The 17,657-nt window shown below is 40.9% G+C and overlaps 1 protein-coding gene across 1 annotated transcript; it reads right to left on the bottom strand.

Moving 5' to 3' along the window:
- Positions 1-15,678: 15,678 nt before the first annotated feature.
- Positions 15,679-16,764, bottom strand: LOC147005555 (TD and POZ domain-containing protein 5-like). Its single transcript, XM_085835295.1, has one exon. It carries the CDS (start codon positions 16,762-16,764, stop codon positions 15,679-15,681), a length of 1,086 nt encoding a protein of 361 aa, XP_085691421.1.
- Positions 16,765-17,657: the final 893 nt, after the last annotated feature.

The raw sequence follows: 17,657 nt of genomic DNA, 5'->3' as shown, positions 1-17,657 counted from the left end.
TACAGCTTTAGGTCAGGCATGGTGATTCCACCAGAGGTTCTTTTATCCTTGAGAAGAGTTTTTGCTATCCTAGGTTTTTTTTTGTTCCAGATGAATTTGCAGATTGCCCTTTCTAATTTGTTGAAGAATTGAGTTGGAATTTTGATGGGGATTGCATTGAATCTGTAGGTTGATTTTGGTAAGATAGCCATTTTTACAATGTTGATCCTGCCAATCCATGAGCATGGGAGGTCTTTCCATCTTCTGAGATCTTCTTTAATTACTTTCCTCAGAGACTTGAATTTCTTGTCATACAGATCTTTCACTTCCTCAGTTAGAGTCACGCCATGGTATTTTATATTGTTTGTGACTATTGAGAAGGTTGTTGTTTCCCTAATTTCCTTCTCAGCCTGTTTATCCTTTGTGTACAGAAAGGCTATTGACTTGCTTGAGTTAATTTTACATCCAGCTTCTTCATTGAAGCTGTTTATCAGGCTTAGGGGTTCTCTGGTGAAATTTTTAGGGTCACTTATGTATACTATTATATCATCTGCAAAGAGTGATACTTTGACTTCTTCTTTTCCAATTTGTATCCCCTTGATCTCCTTTTGTTGTTTAATTGCTCTGGCTAGGACTTCAAGTACAATGTTGAATAGGTAGGGAGAGAGTGTACTGCCTTGTCTAGTCCCTGATTTTAATGGATTTCTTCTGCTTCTCACCATTTACTCTGATGTTGGCTACTGGTTTGCTGTAGATTGCTTTTATCATGGTTATGGGCCTTGAATTCCTGATCTTTCCAAGACTTTTATCATGAAGGGGTGTTGGATTTTGTCAAAGGCTTTCTCAGCATCTAACGAGATGATCATGTGGTTTTTGTCTTTGAGTTTGTTTATATACTGGATTACATTGTTGGATTTCCATATATTGAACCATCCTTGCATCCCTGGGATGAAACCTACTTGGTCAGGATGGATGATTATTTTGATGTGTTCTTGGATTTGGTTAGCGAGAAGTTTATTGAGGATTTTTGCATCTATATTCATAAGGGAAATTGTTCTGAATTTCTCTATATTTGTTGGGTCTTTTTGTGGTTTAGGTATCAGAATAATTGTGGCTTCATAGAATCAGTTGGATAGAGTACCTTCTGTTTCTATTTTGTGAAATAGTTTGTGAAGAACTGGGATTAAATCTTCTTTGAAGGTCTGAAAGAACTCTGCACAAACCTATCTAGTCCTGGGCTTTTTTTGATTGGGAGACTATTAATGACTGCTTCGATTTCTTTAGGGGATATGGGACTGTTTAGATCATTGATCTGATCTTGATTTAACTTTGGTACCTGGTATCTGTCTAGAAACTTGTCCATTTCATCCAGGTTCTCCAGTTTTGTTGAGTATAGCCTTTTGTAGAAGGATCTGATGGTGTTTTGGATTTCTTCAGGATCTGTTGTTATGTCTCCCTTTTCATTTCTGATTTTGTTAATTAGAATACTTTCCATATGCCCTCTAGTGAGTCTGGCTAAGGGTTTATCTATCTTGTTGATTTTCTCAAAGAACCAGCTCCTTGATTGGTTGATTCTTTGAATAGTTCTTCTTGTTTCCACTTGGTTGATTTCACCCCTGAGTTTGATTATTTCCTTCTGTCTACTCCTCTTGGGTGAATTTGCTTCCTTTTGTTCTAGACCTTCTAGGTGTGTTGTTAAGCTTCTAATGTGTGCTCTCTCTAGTTTCTTTTTTTTTGAGGCACTCAGAGCTATGAGTTTTCCTCTTAGAAATGCTTTCATTGTGTCCCATAAGTTTGGGTATGTTGTGGCTTCATTTTCATTAAACTCCAAAAAGTCCTTAATTTCTTTCTTTATTCCTTCCTTGACCAAGGTATCATTGAGAAGATTGTTGTTTAGTTTCCACGTGTGTGTTGGCTTTCTATTATTTATTTTGTTATTGAAGATCAGCCTTAGTCCATGGTGATCTGATAGGATGCATGGGATAATTTCAATATTTCTGTATATGTTGAGGCTTGTTCTGTGACCAATTATGTGGTCAAATTTGGAGAAGGTACCGTGTGGTGCTGAGAAGAACGTATATCCTTTTGTTTTAGGATAAAATGTTCTGTAGATATCTGTCAGATCCATTTATTTCATAACTTCTCTTAGTTTCACTGTGTCCCTGTTTAGTTTCTGCTTCCATGATCTGTCCATTGGTGAAAGTGGTGTGTTGAAGTCTCCCGCTATTATTGTGTGAGGTGCAATGTGTGCTTTGAGCTTTACTAAAGTATCTTTAATGAATGTGGCTGCCCTTGTATTTGGAGTATAGATATTCAGAATTGATAGCTCCTCTTGTAGTATTTTACCTTTGATGAGTATGATGTGCCCTTCCTTGTCTTTTTTGATGACTTTGGGTTGGAAGTCGATTTTATTAGATATTAGGATGGCTACTCCAGCTTGTTTCTTCCTACCATTTGCTTGGAAAATTGTATTCCAGCCTTTCATTCTGAGGTAGTGTCTATCTTTTTCTCTGAGATGAGTTTCCTGTAAGCAGCAAAATGTTGGGTACAGTTTGTGTAGCCAGTCTGTTAGTCTATGTCTTTTTATTGGGGAGTTGAGTCCATTGATATTAAGAGATATTAGAGAGAAGTAATTGTTGCTTCCTTTTATTTTTGTTGTTAGAGTTGGCTTTCTGTTCTTGTGGCTGTTTTCTTTTACATTTGTTGAGGGATTACCTTCTTGCTTTTTCTAGGACATGGTTTCCATCCTTGTATTGGTTTTTTTCTGTTATTATCCTTTGAAGGGCTGGATTCGTGGAAAGATAATGTGTGAATTTGGTTTTGTCATGGAATACTTTGGTTTCTCCATCTATGGTAATTGAGAGTTTGGCTGGGTATAGTAGCCTGGGCTGGAATTTGTGTTCTCTTAGTTTCTGTATAACATCTGTCCAGGCCCTTCTTGCTTTCATAGTCTCTGGTGAAAAATCTGGTGTAATTCTGATAGGCTTGCCTTTATATGTTACTTGACAGTTTTCCCTCACTTCTTTTAGTATTTTATCTTTATTTAGTGCACTTGTTGTTCTGATTATTATGTGTTGGGAGGAATTTCTTTTCTGGTCCAGTCTATTTGGAGTTCTGTAGGCTTCTTGTATGTTCATGGGCATCTCTTTCTTTAGGTTTGGGAAGTTTTCTTCTATAATTTTGTTGAAGATATTTGCCGGCCCTTTGAGTTTAAAATCTTCATTCTCATCTACTCCTATTATCCGTAAGTTTGGTCTTCTCATTGTGTCCTGGATTTCCTGGATGTTTTGAGTTAGGATCTTTTTGTATTTTATATTTTTTTTTTTGATTGTTGTGCCGATGTTCTCTATGGAGTCTTCTGCACCTGAAGAAGAGTTCCATCTCTTGTATTCTTTTGCTGATGCTCATATCTATGGTTCCAGATTTCTTTCCTAGGGTTTCTATCTCCAGCCTTGCCTCAATTTGGGTTTTCTTTATTGTGTTTACTTCCCTTTTTAGGTCTTGGATGGTTTTATTCAATTCTATCACCTGTTTGGTCTGGTTTACCTGCAATTCTTTAAGGGATTTTTGTGCTTCCTCTTTAATGTCTTCTACCTGTTTAGCAGTGTTCTCCTGCAATTCTTTAAGGGATTTTTGTGCTTCCTCTTTAATGTCTTCTACCTGTTTAGCAGTGTTCTCCTTTATTTCTTGAAGTGTGTTATTAAAGTCCTTCTTGATGTCCTCTACCATCATCATGAGATATGCTTTTAGATCCGGGTCTACCTTTTCCGGTGTGTTGGGGTGCCCTGGACTGGGTGAAGTGGGAGTGCTGGGTTCTGATGATGGTGAGTGGTCTTGGTTTCTGTTAGTTAGATTATTACGTTTACCTTTCGCCATCTGGTAATCTCTGGAGTTAGTTGTTATAGTTGTCTCTGTTTAGAGATTGGAGCAGAGGCTGTGTTCCACTCACCAGAAGTCTTAAGATCCCATGGCGGGTGTACTGGGTAGTTGGCGGGTGTCAGCCGATTCTGCGCCCTAGCTATCCCAGTGCTTGTGGGACTGGAAGGGGCTTGTGCCCCTACTCAGGCCAGATTTCTGCTTCCCTAACTAATGCAGTCTCAGGTCCCGTGCGATTGGATTGGAACAGAGGCTGTGATCAACTCACCAGAAGTCTTAAAATTCCTTGGCGGGTGTCCTGGGTAGCTGGAGGGTGTTAGCCGACTCTGAGCCCTAGCTACCCCGGTGCTGGTTGGACTGGAGGGCTCTGGTAGAATTTTTAGGGTCACTTATATATACTATCATATCATCTGCAAAAAGTGATATTTTGACTTCTTCCTTTCCAATTTGTATCCCCTTGATCTCCTTTTGTAGAGTTTCCACACCAGTCAGAATGGCTAAGATCAATAATTCAGGTGACAGCAGATGCTGGCAAGGATGTGGATAAAGAGGAACACTCCTCCATTGCTGATGGGATTGCAAGCTTGTACAACCACTCTGGAAATCAGTTTGGTGGTTCCTCAGAAAATTGGACATAGTACTACTGGAAGATCCGGCAATACCCCTCCTGGGTATATACCCAGGAGATGCTCCAAAATGTAATAAGGACACATTCTCCACTATGTTCATAGCAGCCTTATTTATAATAGACAGAAACAGGAAACAACCCAGATGTCCCTCAACAGAGGAATGGATACAGAAAATGTGGTACATATACACAATGGAGTACTACTGACCTATTAAAAAAATGAAGTTATGAAATTCTTAGGCAAATGGATGGATCTGGAGAATAACATCCTGAGTGAGGTAACCCAATCACAAAAGAACACACATAATATACACTCAGTGATAAGTTGATATTAGTCCAGTAACTTAGAATACCCAAGATACAATATGCAAAACTCATGAAACTCAAGAAGAAGGAAGACCAAAGTGTGGATAATTTGTTTCTTCTTAGAAGGGGGAACCATGTAACACCCATGGAAAGAGTTACAGAGACAAAGTTCGGAGCAGACACTGAAGGAAGGTCCATCCAGAGACTGCCCCACCCAGAGATTCATCTCACAAACAACCACCAAACCCAGACAGTATTGCATATACCAACAAGATTTGCTGACAGGACCCTGATATAGATGCCTCCTGTGAGGGTATGCAGGTGCCTGGCAAATATGGAAGTGGATGTTCACAGTCATCTAATGGATGGAACACAGGGTCTCCAATGAAGGAGCTAGAGAAAGTACCCAAGAAGCTGAAGGGGTCTGCAACCCTATAGGATGTGGCCTCCCTTCCCCCCAGCCTGGAACCTGCCTGCTCAAGGGTGGAGCTACCGGCTCATTCGTCCTGCCACGCCCACTGCTGGAACCTGCCCTTGCTGCCTGGAGGCACACACGTGTTCGTCCTGCTACTGGACCCTGAGTTACTTGGCTTGGCGGGAAATTGGGTTCCCTCCCCCTTCCTTTATAAACTGGGTGTCTGGAAATATTAAACGGAGTCTTGATCAGAATGTTGTCTTGACTCCATTGTTTCTTCCGCCCCGTCTAGATTCCTCTCTTTGCAGGGAACTGCCATTCTCAGTGAACCGTTCGTGTTGTGGACCGCGGGCGGGCCGCAACAGTTGGCGCCAGAACTGGGACCTGAAGAATGGCAGAGGGATGTTAAGAGAAACGACTGCTGTGTGGAGCTCCACAAGAAAGGAAAGAATCTTCGTATCGGAGGAGCATCGGAGCAACGGACAGGTACACATGCTAGCGCTAGCCTAAAAAATTTCAGTTTTGTAGAGTGTTGCTGAGGATGCGGTAGGATACGAACAAGTTTGAAGCAGTGCTGACCCAACACTGGTTCTGCTTGGGGTCAGCAGTTCGTAAATCGGAACTAGATACGGAGACAGGCGGTGTGCCGCAGTTTTTTAGAAAACTGCTTAGGTGGAAGAAAGAAGGGTTCAAAATCATGGATCAGGCGATTGTGTTTAGTTTTCAGGAGTTGCTTAAGGAAAAAGGAGTAAGGCTTGAAGTACAATTAGTAAGAAATCTTTTAGATAAGATAGATAGCTGTTGTCCATGGTTCAAAGAAGAAGAAAGGATAGATTGTGGAAACTGGGAAAAAGTTGGTGAGGCCCTGAAGCGAGTTAAAGTTTGAGATTAAGCTTCAGAGGCTGAGTCTCTTAAGATATTTCTAGTTTAGATAATGATAAATGTGGTTCCTATCCTAAATAGTAAAATTTAAGATAAGATATAAAGCAATGCCTCTTTATTAAAGCGTTAAAGCTTGCTTTAATAGGTATTCATAGGTATTAATTGATATCCAAACTTCGTAATATGATAGTAATGCTTCTAATATTGATTTTAACAGTGATAAATTGTTTTAAACATAGGTTTTGCTTTCCCAAAGTTGTAGATATTATCCTAACCTTGCACAAAAACTTAAAAATTATGGTTAAATCTGCCATTGTTCCATTGACTGCAGCTTGCAGTTTGATTGCAAATTTAAGATTAATGCTCAAATTAAAAAGTATTTTACCTTTGAGTCAATACAGGGCTCTGGGCAGTCCCAGAGCGGCTTGTGGCCCTTTCTTTTGTTTTGCAAACAATGCCTAAAAAAGTTTTTCCCTGTGTTCAAGAAAATTTCTTTTTAACAGTGTTACAGATCTATTCAAATGTTTAAAATAATGCTTAAATTCAAAGATTTTTGCTTCTAGTAAACTGGTAATCACTAGAAAATTTTGCCTCTATGTATGGCTAATATAGCTTTACATTATGTAAGAAAAATGTTTATTGTTTCTGCTTCTTTACAAGAAGCCAAAAGTTTTAATCTTTCAGTATATATTGTTTCCTAAGTGGAAAGTATTTTATTAACTAATGCTTCTCAAGGGAAGTTTACCTTAAATCCTTGCTCTCACCCAAAAGATTCAGAGACAGTATCCTTTTGTTATTTGGTGTTTTGGTTTGCTGCAAGGGGTTTTGCAGAAAATAAAGAAAGTTTTTATAATTGTTGTTAATTGGTAATTAAAAATTAGTTGTGCCCAAGACAATTCTTTGGCCAGAAAAAACATTATTGTAAAGTCATTTTTCTCATCCTCCCAGCCAATCGTTGGCCACGTGGGCCCAACTAGCTGCTGTGGAGCGGAGTTTTAAGACACACAGTTGCCCCTATTCCAGCACAAATAATCTAGTTGTGTGCTGTAGATGGTGTTTTAAAATGCTGAACAATCAAACCTTAATTTATATATTGATAGTCAATGCTATATCTCTGAGCTCATAATTACTTAAAATTGTTCGTCCCTCAAATACTATTAATTCTCAAATTTACAATTGCTTATACATATTTCTAGTTAATAAATAAATAAATTATGCACGTGTGACTCTTAATAACTTTTCAAGCTTTCTAGTTACAACCGTTCCTTAAGAAAAATAATTGAAAGTGCAATTAGTCACTGCCCCTTTACAGCCAAATATTTAAAATGTTTTGTCCAAAAAGTTATTAATTCAAAAGGCTAGATATTGTAAAATTTTAAACTTTAACCTCTTAAAAGACAAAAGAGAGAAATTGTATCCCCATATATACTATTTAGTGCATTTCCATGCACACTATTTAAAACATACCTTTATTTTCAAAATTTGAAATTAAAATGTCAAATTTAATAAATGCTTTTTAGTATCTTAAAAGGGTCTACTTATTGGCTTATAAATTGATCCTAAAACAGCTACCTTATTAGGAAAGGGAAAAACAGGTTCTCTCCACAGAACTCTACAGAAGCATATTGGTAATTCGTGTGCTGAGCTGACAGGTAAGTTAACTCAGTGTCCTGATTAAAAGGACTAAAAGATTAAATTCATGTTTTAGATCCATCCTTGCTTGTCATTTTTCCAGTTTAGACTAGCTTCTAGCCTTTTAACTTTATGGCAATAGTACATCAGAGACTGTATATTCAGACTTAGTAAAATTAGTCATTTAATAGAGTCATAATGATTTTTCACTCTTCTTCAGTGTGACCAGCCATTCTAACTCAATCTTAGACTGGTCTAATATTCAGTTCAATTATTAGAGATTCCTATATTCTAAATTACCTAGCAAAGTTAATTCAAAGCATTTCCCCCAAGGTCACCAAAGGCTCACCTTGCCTTTACCTTATTTGTCCTAAACTTTTTGCAAACTGACATTAAAGGTCAGTCTGCAGCGGAACGCCACTGGCACCCAGTTACTTCTAATTCTTATGCATTGGTAAAATGGAAGGACGCCCTGACTAATAAATGGAAGGGTCCAGATCCAGTTCTAATCTGGGGAAGAGGCTCGGTTTGTGTTTTTTCACGAGATGAAGATGAAGCACGGTGGCTACCAGAGAGATTAATTCGTCAGGTAAACACAGATTCTGTCTCTCCTCGTAAGTATCATTCTAAAGACTAAAATTCCTCTTGAGCTGGGAGTGGAAGCTCTCAAAAAACACTGTTTCCTCTGAGCCAATTCCCCTACAAGAGGCCGGAGATTAACTTTAGCTTTACAATTTGCATCTAAATAAAGTACCTTGACTTCTCCAAACAGAAAATTTACATTACTACACTCTCATTGTTTAGTATTCTTCCTTCTCTCAAGCAGGTCAATCTACATTCTCCGGTTCTCCGCCCCGCCCCTAAGAGCAAACAGGTGGTTCTGCTAATCTCCCTTCCAGGGACATCCCAGCATGTGGCTTTTCAGTCTAAGATAAGATTTAGATTTACCAGGAGAGCTAGGGAAGTAGAAATTTCATATATATTTACAAAGATTAGTTCTTATTTTGATAGATATAGGCTTAGTCCCTTAGCTGGCCTCTGGCTTTTCACCCTTGCTGTTACTGCAAGGTGTCCTTAGTTCCTCAGGCTACTGGGAATAACAGAGATGAAGAGGAAAGACTTTCAGCTCCTATTTTAACCAAAATTAATGGTGTTAATACTGACATAATTCTTGTCTAGGCCTTGCTAAATCTGAGGTTGACAAGTCTCATATAGAGACCTCGCAATAACTCAGAATTGCGATACTGATTCATAATCATATGAATACGGTATGGGTACCGCTTGGCGCAGGAGATTACTGCGGAGGGAAGGTCCAGTTTGACCGTTTCTGAGTTCCCTGTGTGACACACCTGATTTGAAAGAGGTTGGTATCTGACTCCAGCTAAAAACCAAAAATGCCTCCCCTCCCCAAAAGATACCAAGAGCCACAGATGTGAGTTGTTACAATGCTCACGGGAGGAATCAGGCTAATGTCCACCCAAGTCAAGGTTAAGGCCCACTCATCTACGGATGAGAAAATCATTTGATCACCTCTGTTAAGCATTGCCTATTTAAACTTAATTAATAGGGGGGAGAGAGATTGGAGACCTTGCTGTTGTAAGGGCAAGCCCTTCACTGCCTCCCACCCAAAAAATAAAAAAGCCAATTGGCCTTGTACTAGGAGCCAGCCAGTCTTAATCTCTTCTCACTGTTCCCCTGCCTGTCACCCAAAATTGTGGATAATTATCAGTTCAGTGTTATTCTAAAATTGTTTAGCTAAACTCAGCCAGGGTTCCAACGCCCTACTTAAAAGGCAAACAGGTAGCTACCTATTCAGCACTAATTAGCATTATAAAGTCAGAGCCTACAGCCCAGTGCTGGTATTCAGTCAGTGCTTTTAAGACAGTCTCAGCCAGATACAGTTTACCATTAGAATAGTTAGGGAATCCCACGGAAATAGGTTTTTTCTTTAGCCCTAGGAACTCAGGCAGAACTATTGAACATAGATAATTTTTCTGCCACAGGCCACCTCCTTTTTTTTATTATTTTTGTTTTGTTATCTAACGGGGGGAAATGTGGCCTCCCTTCCCCCCAGCCTGGAACCTGCCTGCTCAAGGGTGGAGCTACCGGCTCATTCGTCCTGCCACGCCCACTGCTGGAACCTGCCCTTGCTGCCTGGAGGCACACACGTGTTCGTCCTGCTACTGGACCCTGAGTTACTTGGCGGGAAATTGGGTTCCCTCCCCCTTCCTTTATAAACTGGGTGTCTGGAAATATTAAACAGAGTCTTGATCAGAATGTTGTCTTGACTCCATTGTTTCTTCCGCCCCGTCTAGATTCCTCTCTTTGCAGGGAACTGCCATTCTCAGTGAACCGTTCGTGTTGTGGACCGCGGGCGGGCCGCAACAATAGGAGGAACCACAATATGAACTAACCAGTACCCCTAGAGCTCCTGTCTTTAACTGCATCTGTAGCAGAGGATGGCCTAGTGAGCAATCAATGGGAGGAGAGGCCCTTCATCTTGCGAAGATTCTATACCCCAGTATAGGGGAATGCCAAGGCCAGGTAGTGGGAGTGGATGGGTTTGGGAGCAGGAGAAGGGAGAGAGTATAGGGAATTTTCAGAGAGGAAACTATGAAAAGGGCTAGTGTTTGAAATGTAAATGAAGAGAACATGTAATAAAGAAAAAGCTCTATACATTAAAAAAAAAAAGTGTGACCTTGTGAGTCTCTGGACTTTCTGTGTCTGTTATTTCATCTCACATTTAATTTCTCTGTAGGTGGAGTTGTATATTCTCTCTTTACTTTTGTTAGTTTGGAATAGGACTTATTGTTCTTTTGGATTTTCTGAAAGAACCAAGCTTTATTTCATTAATTCCTTGTATGGAAATGTTAAATTCCTCATTTCCTAAATTCCCTGAGTATTTGTTTTGTTTATGGATTCTATTTCCATTTTCACACATTAAACAATTTGACTCATTTCCTTCCACTCTTTACTTTGTTTTTGTTGATTTCTTTAATGGATCTCTTTCTTTCCTTACACTGTTTATATATGCATTCATGGATTGGTTTAAGGGATTTCTTCATTCTCTCCTTAATGACCTCTATCACCTTCATACAGATTGTTTTAAGGTTTTTGCTTGTGCTTCGGGCATGTTGGAATGTTCAGGGACTGCTGTGCTAGGATAGCTGGGCTGCGGTGTAGACATAATGGCCTGGCTGTTACTGACAGTGTTGCTTATGCTAGAATCTAAGATTCTGGGGTTGCAATGGTTAAAGATTTAGATCCTAATTTCTACATTTGTCTGTGTTGGGTAGAAGTTCTCATCCTTGTCTTGTGTTCCCTCTCTAGATTTTTGAAGAGTGTGATTGATATATATTGTTGATGTTTAGGATGCATGGCTGTGAAGGGACATCATGATCAAAGCAACTCATATAAAGTCAAACATTTATTTGGTGCTGGCTCACCATTTTGGAGTTTCAGTCTATTATTATCATGGTGGGAAGCATGTCATGATACAGGCTGGCTTGCTGCTAGAAGTGCTAACATCTCTACATCTTGATCAAAAGGTGACTCTAATCTAGACTCAAGCTGCCCACTGTTGGTGCTTGCTGGAACTGGAAAATGCTTCTTTGGTTCTATTTCAGGTTCACTGCATAGGCTTGGCTGTCTTAGAACTAGTTCTGTAAGCTTACATTGAACTCAGATCTGCATGGCTCTGTTTCCTGAATGCTGGGATTAAAGGCCTGTACTACTAGGTCTGGACATAATCCTCTGTTTACATTTTTACAATATCTTCATAAATTCTGGATTGTAGTTCAATCCAGATACAGTCAAGTTAACTGTTGAGAACAGCTATCACTGCCGTCAGGCAGGAACTTTTCTTTGGACCTAATACTTTTGGCCACTGGTGGTTCAATGTTTCCATGTAGAGGGAGCTGGCACTTAGGAATGGGGATAGTTTAAAAGTCTGAAAGGGTTCACAGGAGGGAGGAGATTGCACCACAACCTACTTATTTTGTCTCCTTGAAATTTGGGGAGACAGTGAAAAGAGGTCACCCCAGGATTGCTATAGAGTTGGGGATTAGACTGGAAGGTATGTTTCTACAAGAAGTGAAGGAGAGGGAAACATCTACAGGTAGTTTCCATGCTTCCTTGTCAGGATTGGTTAGTGAGTTTTCAGTGAGTGAATACTGGAGTTAGCAGCTAGCATACAGCAAGAAGTTAGGGGAGGGAGGGGGAGCTTAAGGAGGAATTGTTGGGCTTGATCTACATAAAGAGATCCTGGACAGCCAGAGAAAAGCTGTCACTAATTCCACCATCACCCCAACAAAGCCAAACAATACATCCCACACCCCCAAAAAAGAAACAAAAAAAGAAACAAACAAACAAAAAAAAAACCTTTCCATTCTCCAGGTTAGAATTCTGGAAGGAGTTCTGAGAAACATTGTTGATTCAGTGAAAAGGACAGGAATTTGGGATGGAATTCATAAAACATTGGGAATTTAGCTGAGGGGAGAAAGTCCTTCATGTGTCATCAAATCTGGTGACTTGTGCAATTTGGTCATTTGTAGTGCAGGGGTGAGTGACTCAGTTGCCCACAGCTATGATGGGTGCTTGTGAGTGTTTCCTTTGTCTAGAACTATGCTCCTTACATGTTAGTATTTTCAGTGAGAACCGTAGTAAATACATTAAGTATTTGGTACTTTCTTATTCATAAGTTGCTGCTTTGTGTTTTCCAAATATCCAACTCTTCAAAGTTTCCCTTTCCCTTAACCAAAATGGCCCTGAAGGTTGTCTGGAGCTTTGAAGACAAGGATGGCAGCAGCGGGGGTGGGTGGGTAGGGGAGGGGCTAGATAATGTTTAAATTAAGCTTGCCCTCATCTCTGCTTGTGACTTCCTCAGTGTCAAGAATATGATATCCCCAGACTACTGCATAGGAGAAGGCAGAGGAGGGCCCTTGAAAAGGATCCACATTTCGGTGGCAGTGCACCTGGTAGGTTTCAGTCAGAGTTACTATGGCGGCCAATGCTGGCAAGGTTGGAAAATTTCTTGCCTCTTGCCTCACTGGCTGCACTGTGGAGGAGTCTGTGGTGGATCACAGCCCTGGCCTCCAAGCTTCTCCTTCCTCCTCTGAGTCAGCCTCCCTTCCCCTTCCCCACACCTTAGTCCTCCGGGAGCTGCCAGTCCATGAGATGAAACCATTGGGAGGATGCTCCTAAGGGGAGGTGGCCCAAGTCCTGAGCAACAGAGCCCAGAAATGCAAGGAACCAAATTTGGGCAGGCCTGGGCACCCAAGTCTCATTGGTTTAGGTCCTTCCTCTCTCCACACTGTTCTGCAGAGCCAGGTCCCCGCACTGGTCACAGGGAAACCCGCCAGGTACCCAGGACTTAAGACTCAGAGGCCGCCCATGCCCGGGCAGCACTCCCATGCCCACTGCCCTGATCACACACAGCCTGGGCTCACACTAGGCCTGGGACCCCTACCATTCCCTGGCGGCCTTGGCCCAACTGGGCAATGGAGCCAGGCCTACTGACCCTCTAACCCTCATCCTCTGTCCCTGCACCACTTCTCACCCCCAAGACCCCTGAGGCCCTGAGATGGCTGCCCTGAGGTCCTCTGCGTTTCTTCCTTGGGCCCTGAAGTACCTTCTTGGTTGATCAGAGTCAACATTCTTCATACTTCAGTGCTGCACCTTTTCTGCTATAGAAGGGGAGATGCAAAGAATCTGAGGGTTGTCAACCAAAACACAAGACTGATGTGTGATTTAACTACTGGGAAGCCTCCAGTCCCCAAACTCTCTTCCAGGAGTGTTTTTTTGGCTGAAGGACATTTTTTGGTCAAGGAGCCAATGATTTTAAAGGAGGTATGGGGCTTACACTGGCTTCTTCTTGCCCAACTGAAGAGTTGTTGATGTGCAGTTTTAATTAAAAATGTCGGGGGTGGGCTGTTAGAGGCATGGGCTTTTGAAGAGCATTCTGAAGCTGGAGGAGCTCCTCATTATCCTGGTCCAAACCCCCACACCCAGCCTGTTCTCAATGCAGTCAGCCTTGGGCTTCTGCACAGGCTGCCGTAACTCAAACTCATTTCAGGAGCATCCTGTCTACATGGACCAGCCCATCAAGATCAGCCGCTCGGTGGCACACTGTCCACCAGCACAGAATAATGCCACCTTTGATTGCAGAGTGCTGTCAAGGAACCATGCTCTCCTCTGGTTTAATCATAAGATGAGCAAGACAGGGTCCAGCTGTCCTGGAACTCATTCTCTACATCAGTCTGGCCTCAAACTCAGAGATTTACCTTTCTCTGCCTCCTGAGTGCTGGAATTAATGGTCACCATGCTTGGCCTTGCTTTTAATTTTTAATCCAATTTAGCTTGTTTATAGTGACACTGTACTTTGCTAGTTACTTATATTAAAGAAAAATATAAAACTATCTTTTTAGTTTGTCAAGAATTTATACATATGGAGAGTATTTTAAAGAATTCTTCTTTGAGCCTAAACCTCAGGTTTTGGTTGAAATACTGAATTGATTTCAAGTCAAACGATGTTACATAAGGCGATGTTTTGTCTCCTGATTTTCCCCCTCTTTCCAAGACTCGATTAACTCTATTTTTTTAAGAGAAGAATTTGTCTTCAAGAGTGCTGTTTTGAAATTAAATATACTTGAGCCTCTAGAGGAATAAAGTAACAACAGTGCAGCTACTGAAATAAGGAATTATTAGATAAATTCTATCTTTTCTTTTAAATTGAATTGTTTGTGGGACTCACAGGAGGTGTAGGCACACAGAAAGGATGGCTACAGTTTGTTCTTAACCTATGGGTCCCCATCCCTTAGGCAGTCTGATGAGTCATTCATAGGGGGTACATATCACATATCCTGTATATCAGCTATTTACAAAATAACTCATAACAGTAGCATCACTACATTTATGAAGTATCCACAAAATGGTTCTGGTTGACAACAACATGTAGAACTGTATTAAGGGTCAGAGCATTGGGAAGATTGAGATTTAGTGGCCTAGGGAGTGTGAACCTGTAATGAACCAATCTCTTATAATGTTTTCAAAACACATAAAAGATTTTTACATGTGAGAAACACAAATGCATCTCTCTCAGAAGGAGTAGACTCCCTCCACTTTGGCCTACTCTTTCCAGTCGCCTTAAGAGCATGATGGTAGATTTCTCATTTGTCAACATTAAATGCCAAAAAAAGAGGAGGGCTTCCAATACTGATAGGACAGTGAGAGGTCTGCACAAACATCCAGAGCTGAGGAGGACTTATTGAACTACATGTGACTTCTCTGAACATAAACATCTCTAGAATCCACCAACTGTTTTCAAAAGTTTTATTCACATTATATACTATTTGGCTAAGTTTTTGTCTACAGAGCTCGTTGTATCAATGGAGACACGAGCAGGGCCTCAGATCCTCTGGATCACAAGTTAGAGGTGGCTGAAAAACTCTCCTGTGTGCTGACAACTTAACTAGAGTTTTCTGAGTGAACTTTAACTGTTTATACAGCTGAGTTCCCATAAACTGAATCATTAAAAATAAAAAGTCTTCATTGTCATTTCCTTCTACAAAGAGTTAACATTCGAGTTTGATTTATCCTTTGTTCTGGGCCCCAGTTATCTGTTCTACATAGTCTAATGCAAACAGGTTTCTCTGAAGAAACTCCGGTTTGTCTGTCCTTATAGGGCCAGCACCTAAATTAAATCCCAGTTTTCAAGGCATCAGACAAAAATCATACTAGAACATTAACAGAGTAGATGTCAAGTAGACTGCCCAGACTCCATCCCTCACCCACCATTTTAACATATTACAGCTGTTTTAAATCCTGAGCCACCGTGGTGCTTTTTCCTAGATACACTATAAATGATCCACCAATACTGTACTCTAACCAGAAATCAGTGGTAACAACACTGGTTATAGCTGTTGGAAGACAGATGTTGGTCATAGCTGTCCATCCCCTAAACTCATTTCAGGTGTTTGAGTGAGGGCTCCACTAAACACTGTGCAGGAGCCAGGATGTGGAATGCTTCAGCCACCAAGTGGGGATGGGACTCTATCATTGACTTCCACTCTGAGGTCTCAGAGACCACAGAAGCATAAAAGGCAATGAAATACAGGGCCTCAGTCTTCAGCTTCTGTATTTTGTGGAGGTCAGCCAGGATGAGAGTGTGTGCAGCATTTTCCACAGAGAGGTCCCTTAAGAGGGCCTCTTCACATATGACCTTCAAGCCCTCCAGACCATACCTGTCAGCAGCTGCCAGCAGATCACAGGCCATGGAGTGACTGTGGAGATTTGGCACCTTCCCAATGTATATGAAGCCCATCATCTCCTTGAAGACTTTGGGATCCAGGTCATTGATGTCAACATGGTTTGTTAGTCTCTCTTCCATTTCATATTTAAACATGGCTCTGAAAACTGGAGAGCGAGCTGCTAGGATGGCCTTGTGAGCCCTGAATTCTTGGCCAGCTACAAACAGGCAGCAGTCTGTGAACAGGGAATTCTCCCACAGCTCTCCTAGGTCATCTGCCATCATGTGTCTTGGATCCGGGATTGCAGGTGTTATGTTCTCTCCGGGTGTGTTAAACAAGGCTCCCACTATGCTCACCTTGCAGCAGAGGGTAAGCTGGTCTTCAGGGAGGAGACTATGTGGATTGGAGAAGAGGAAATCTCGTAGGATAAACTTTTTGAATCCCCTGTATTGGTTTTTTTGAAAGCTAAAGACATTAATGCTGGACCTACTTTGATAATTCTTTCCTTGGGAATTTATGATCCAGAATTCGTACTTTGCCCAAACTGGGCTCTTTTGACAGTGGAGTAACCCCAGGTAAACTGACAGGTAATCCTTGCTTTCTTCATCAATTCCATTTGGGTGTACCCTCAAACCCCATTCCACTTTGTCACTGGCCTCCAAAGAGAATTTTGGGCTTGTAATTTTTTCTCTAATTCCAACCATGCAAAATGAAAAGTTGCTAATAATCCACTTCTGGCAGACGCTGTCAACTCTGATCTGTGTGTATCCCCACCCTGTGGCTTCCATGTCCCTTGACATTTCTGCTGGAGGTAGTTTTGAGGATTAAATTGATCTGTAAGGAAGAACTAGAAGTTATTTCCCCTTCATCATATCAGATACAATTATAGATACATTTTAGATTTTAGTTTCAATTTCCCATAAATTGTCCCATGTATTATGTTGGAAACATGTATTTTTTTCTCTAGGTTTCAATATTTGTTTTATAGAAGATAATATAGTCTATGGTGAGTTTTAAATCTCCCTCTTCCTCTCCTGTTCTCTGTCTCCCCCCTCTGTGTTTGTGTTTCTCTTTGTCTCTGCCTTTCTGTGTCTTTGTGTATGTACTGATTTTAGGACTGTGGTAACTAGTTTTGGCTATTCTATCCACTTTTCTAAGAGTTTGAAAAATTTTAAACATTCTCATTTAAATTGTGCTGTATTTCTCTTGCCATCTGGTTATCTGTGGTGTTAGTTGGTCTCGCTGGTTCTGATTGAGATTTACCCTTCCTGCAAATCATCTAAAAAATCCCATAACCCCTAAAGAAATAGAAGCAGTCATTAAAATTCTCCCAATCCCAAAATCCCAGGATCAGATTGGTTTAGTGAAGAATTAAATCAAACATTCAAAGAAGACCTAATACCAATACTCTTCAAACTAATCCACAAAATAGAAACAGAAGGAACACTACCCAATTCTGTCCATAAAGCCACAGTTATGCTGATACAGAAACCACACAAAGACACATCAAAGAAAGAGAACTTCAACCAGGGCATGGTGACAAATGCCTGTAATCCCAGCACTTGGGAGGCAGAGACAGGCGGATTTCTGAGTTCGAGGCCAGCCTGGTCTACAGAGTGAGTTCTAGGACAGCCAGAGCTACACAGAGAAACCCTGTCTCCAAAAACCAAAACGAAAAAAAAAAAAAAAAAAA

This window comes from Mus caroli, unplaced genomic scaffold (assembly GCF_978045245.1).
Source record: "Mus caroli unplaced genomic scaffold, Mus_caroli_1 scaffold_3, whole genome shotgun sequence".
Classification (NCBI taxonomy): Eukaryota; Metazoa; Chordata; class Mammalia; order Rodentia; family Muridae; genus Mus; species Mus caroli.
The sequence above is the reverse complement of the archived record's forward strand: the minus strand, read 5'-3'. Positions and strand labels throughout refer to the sequence as shown.

What these genes read in the sequence shown, in the direction of transcription:
- LOC147005555 (XM_085835295.1), bottom strand. Translation starts at nt 16,764, where the DNA reads ATGTCAAGGGACATGGAAGCCACAGGGTGGGGATACACACAGATCAGA.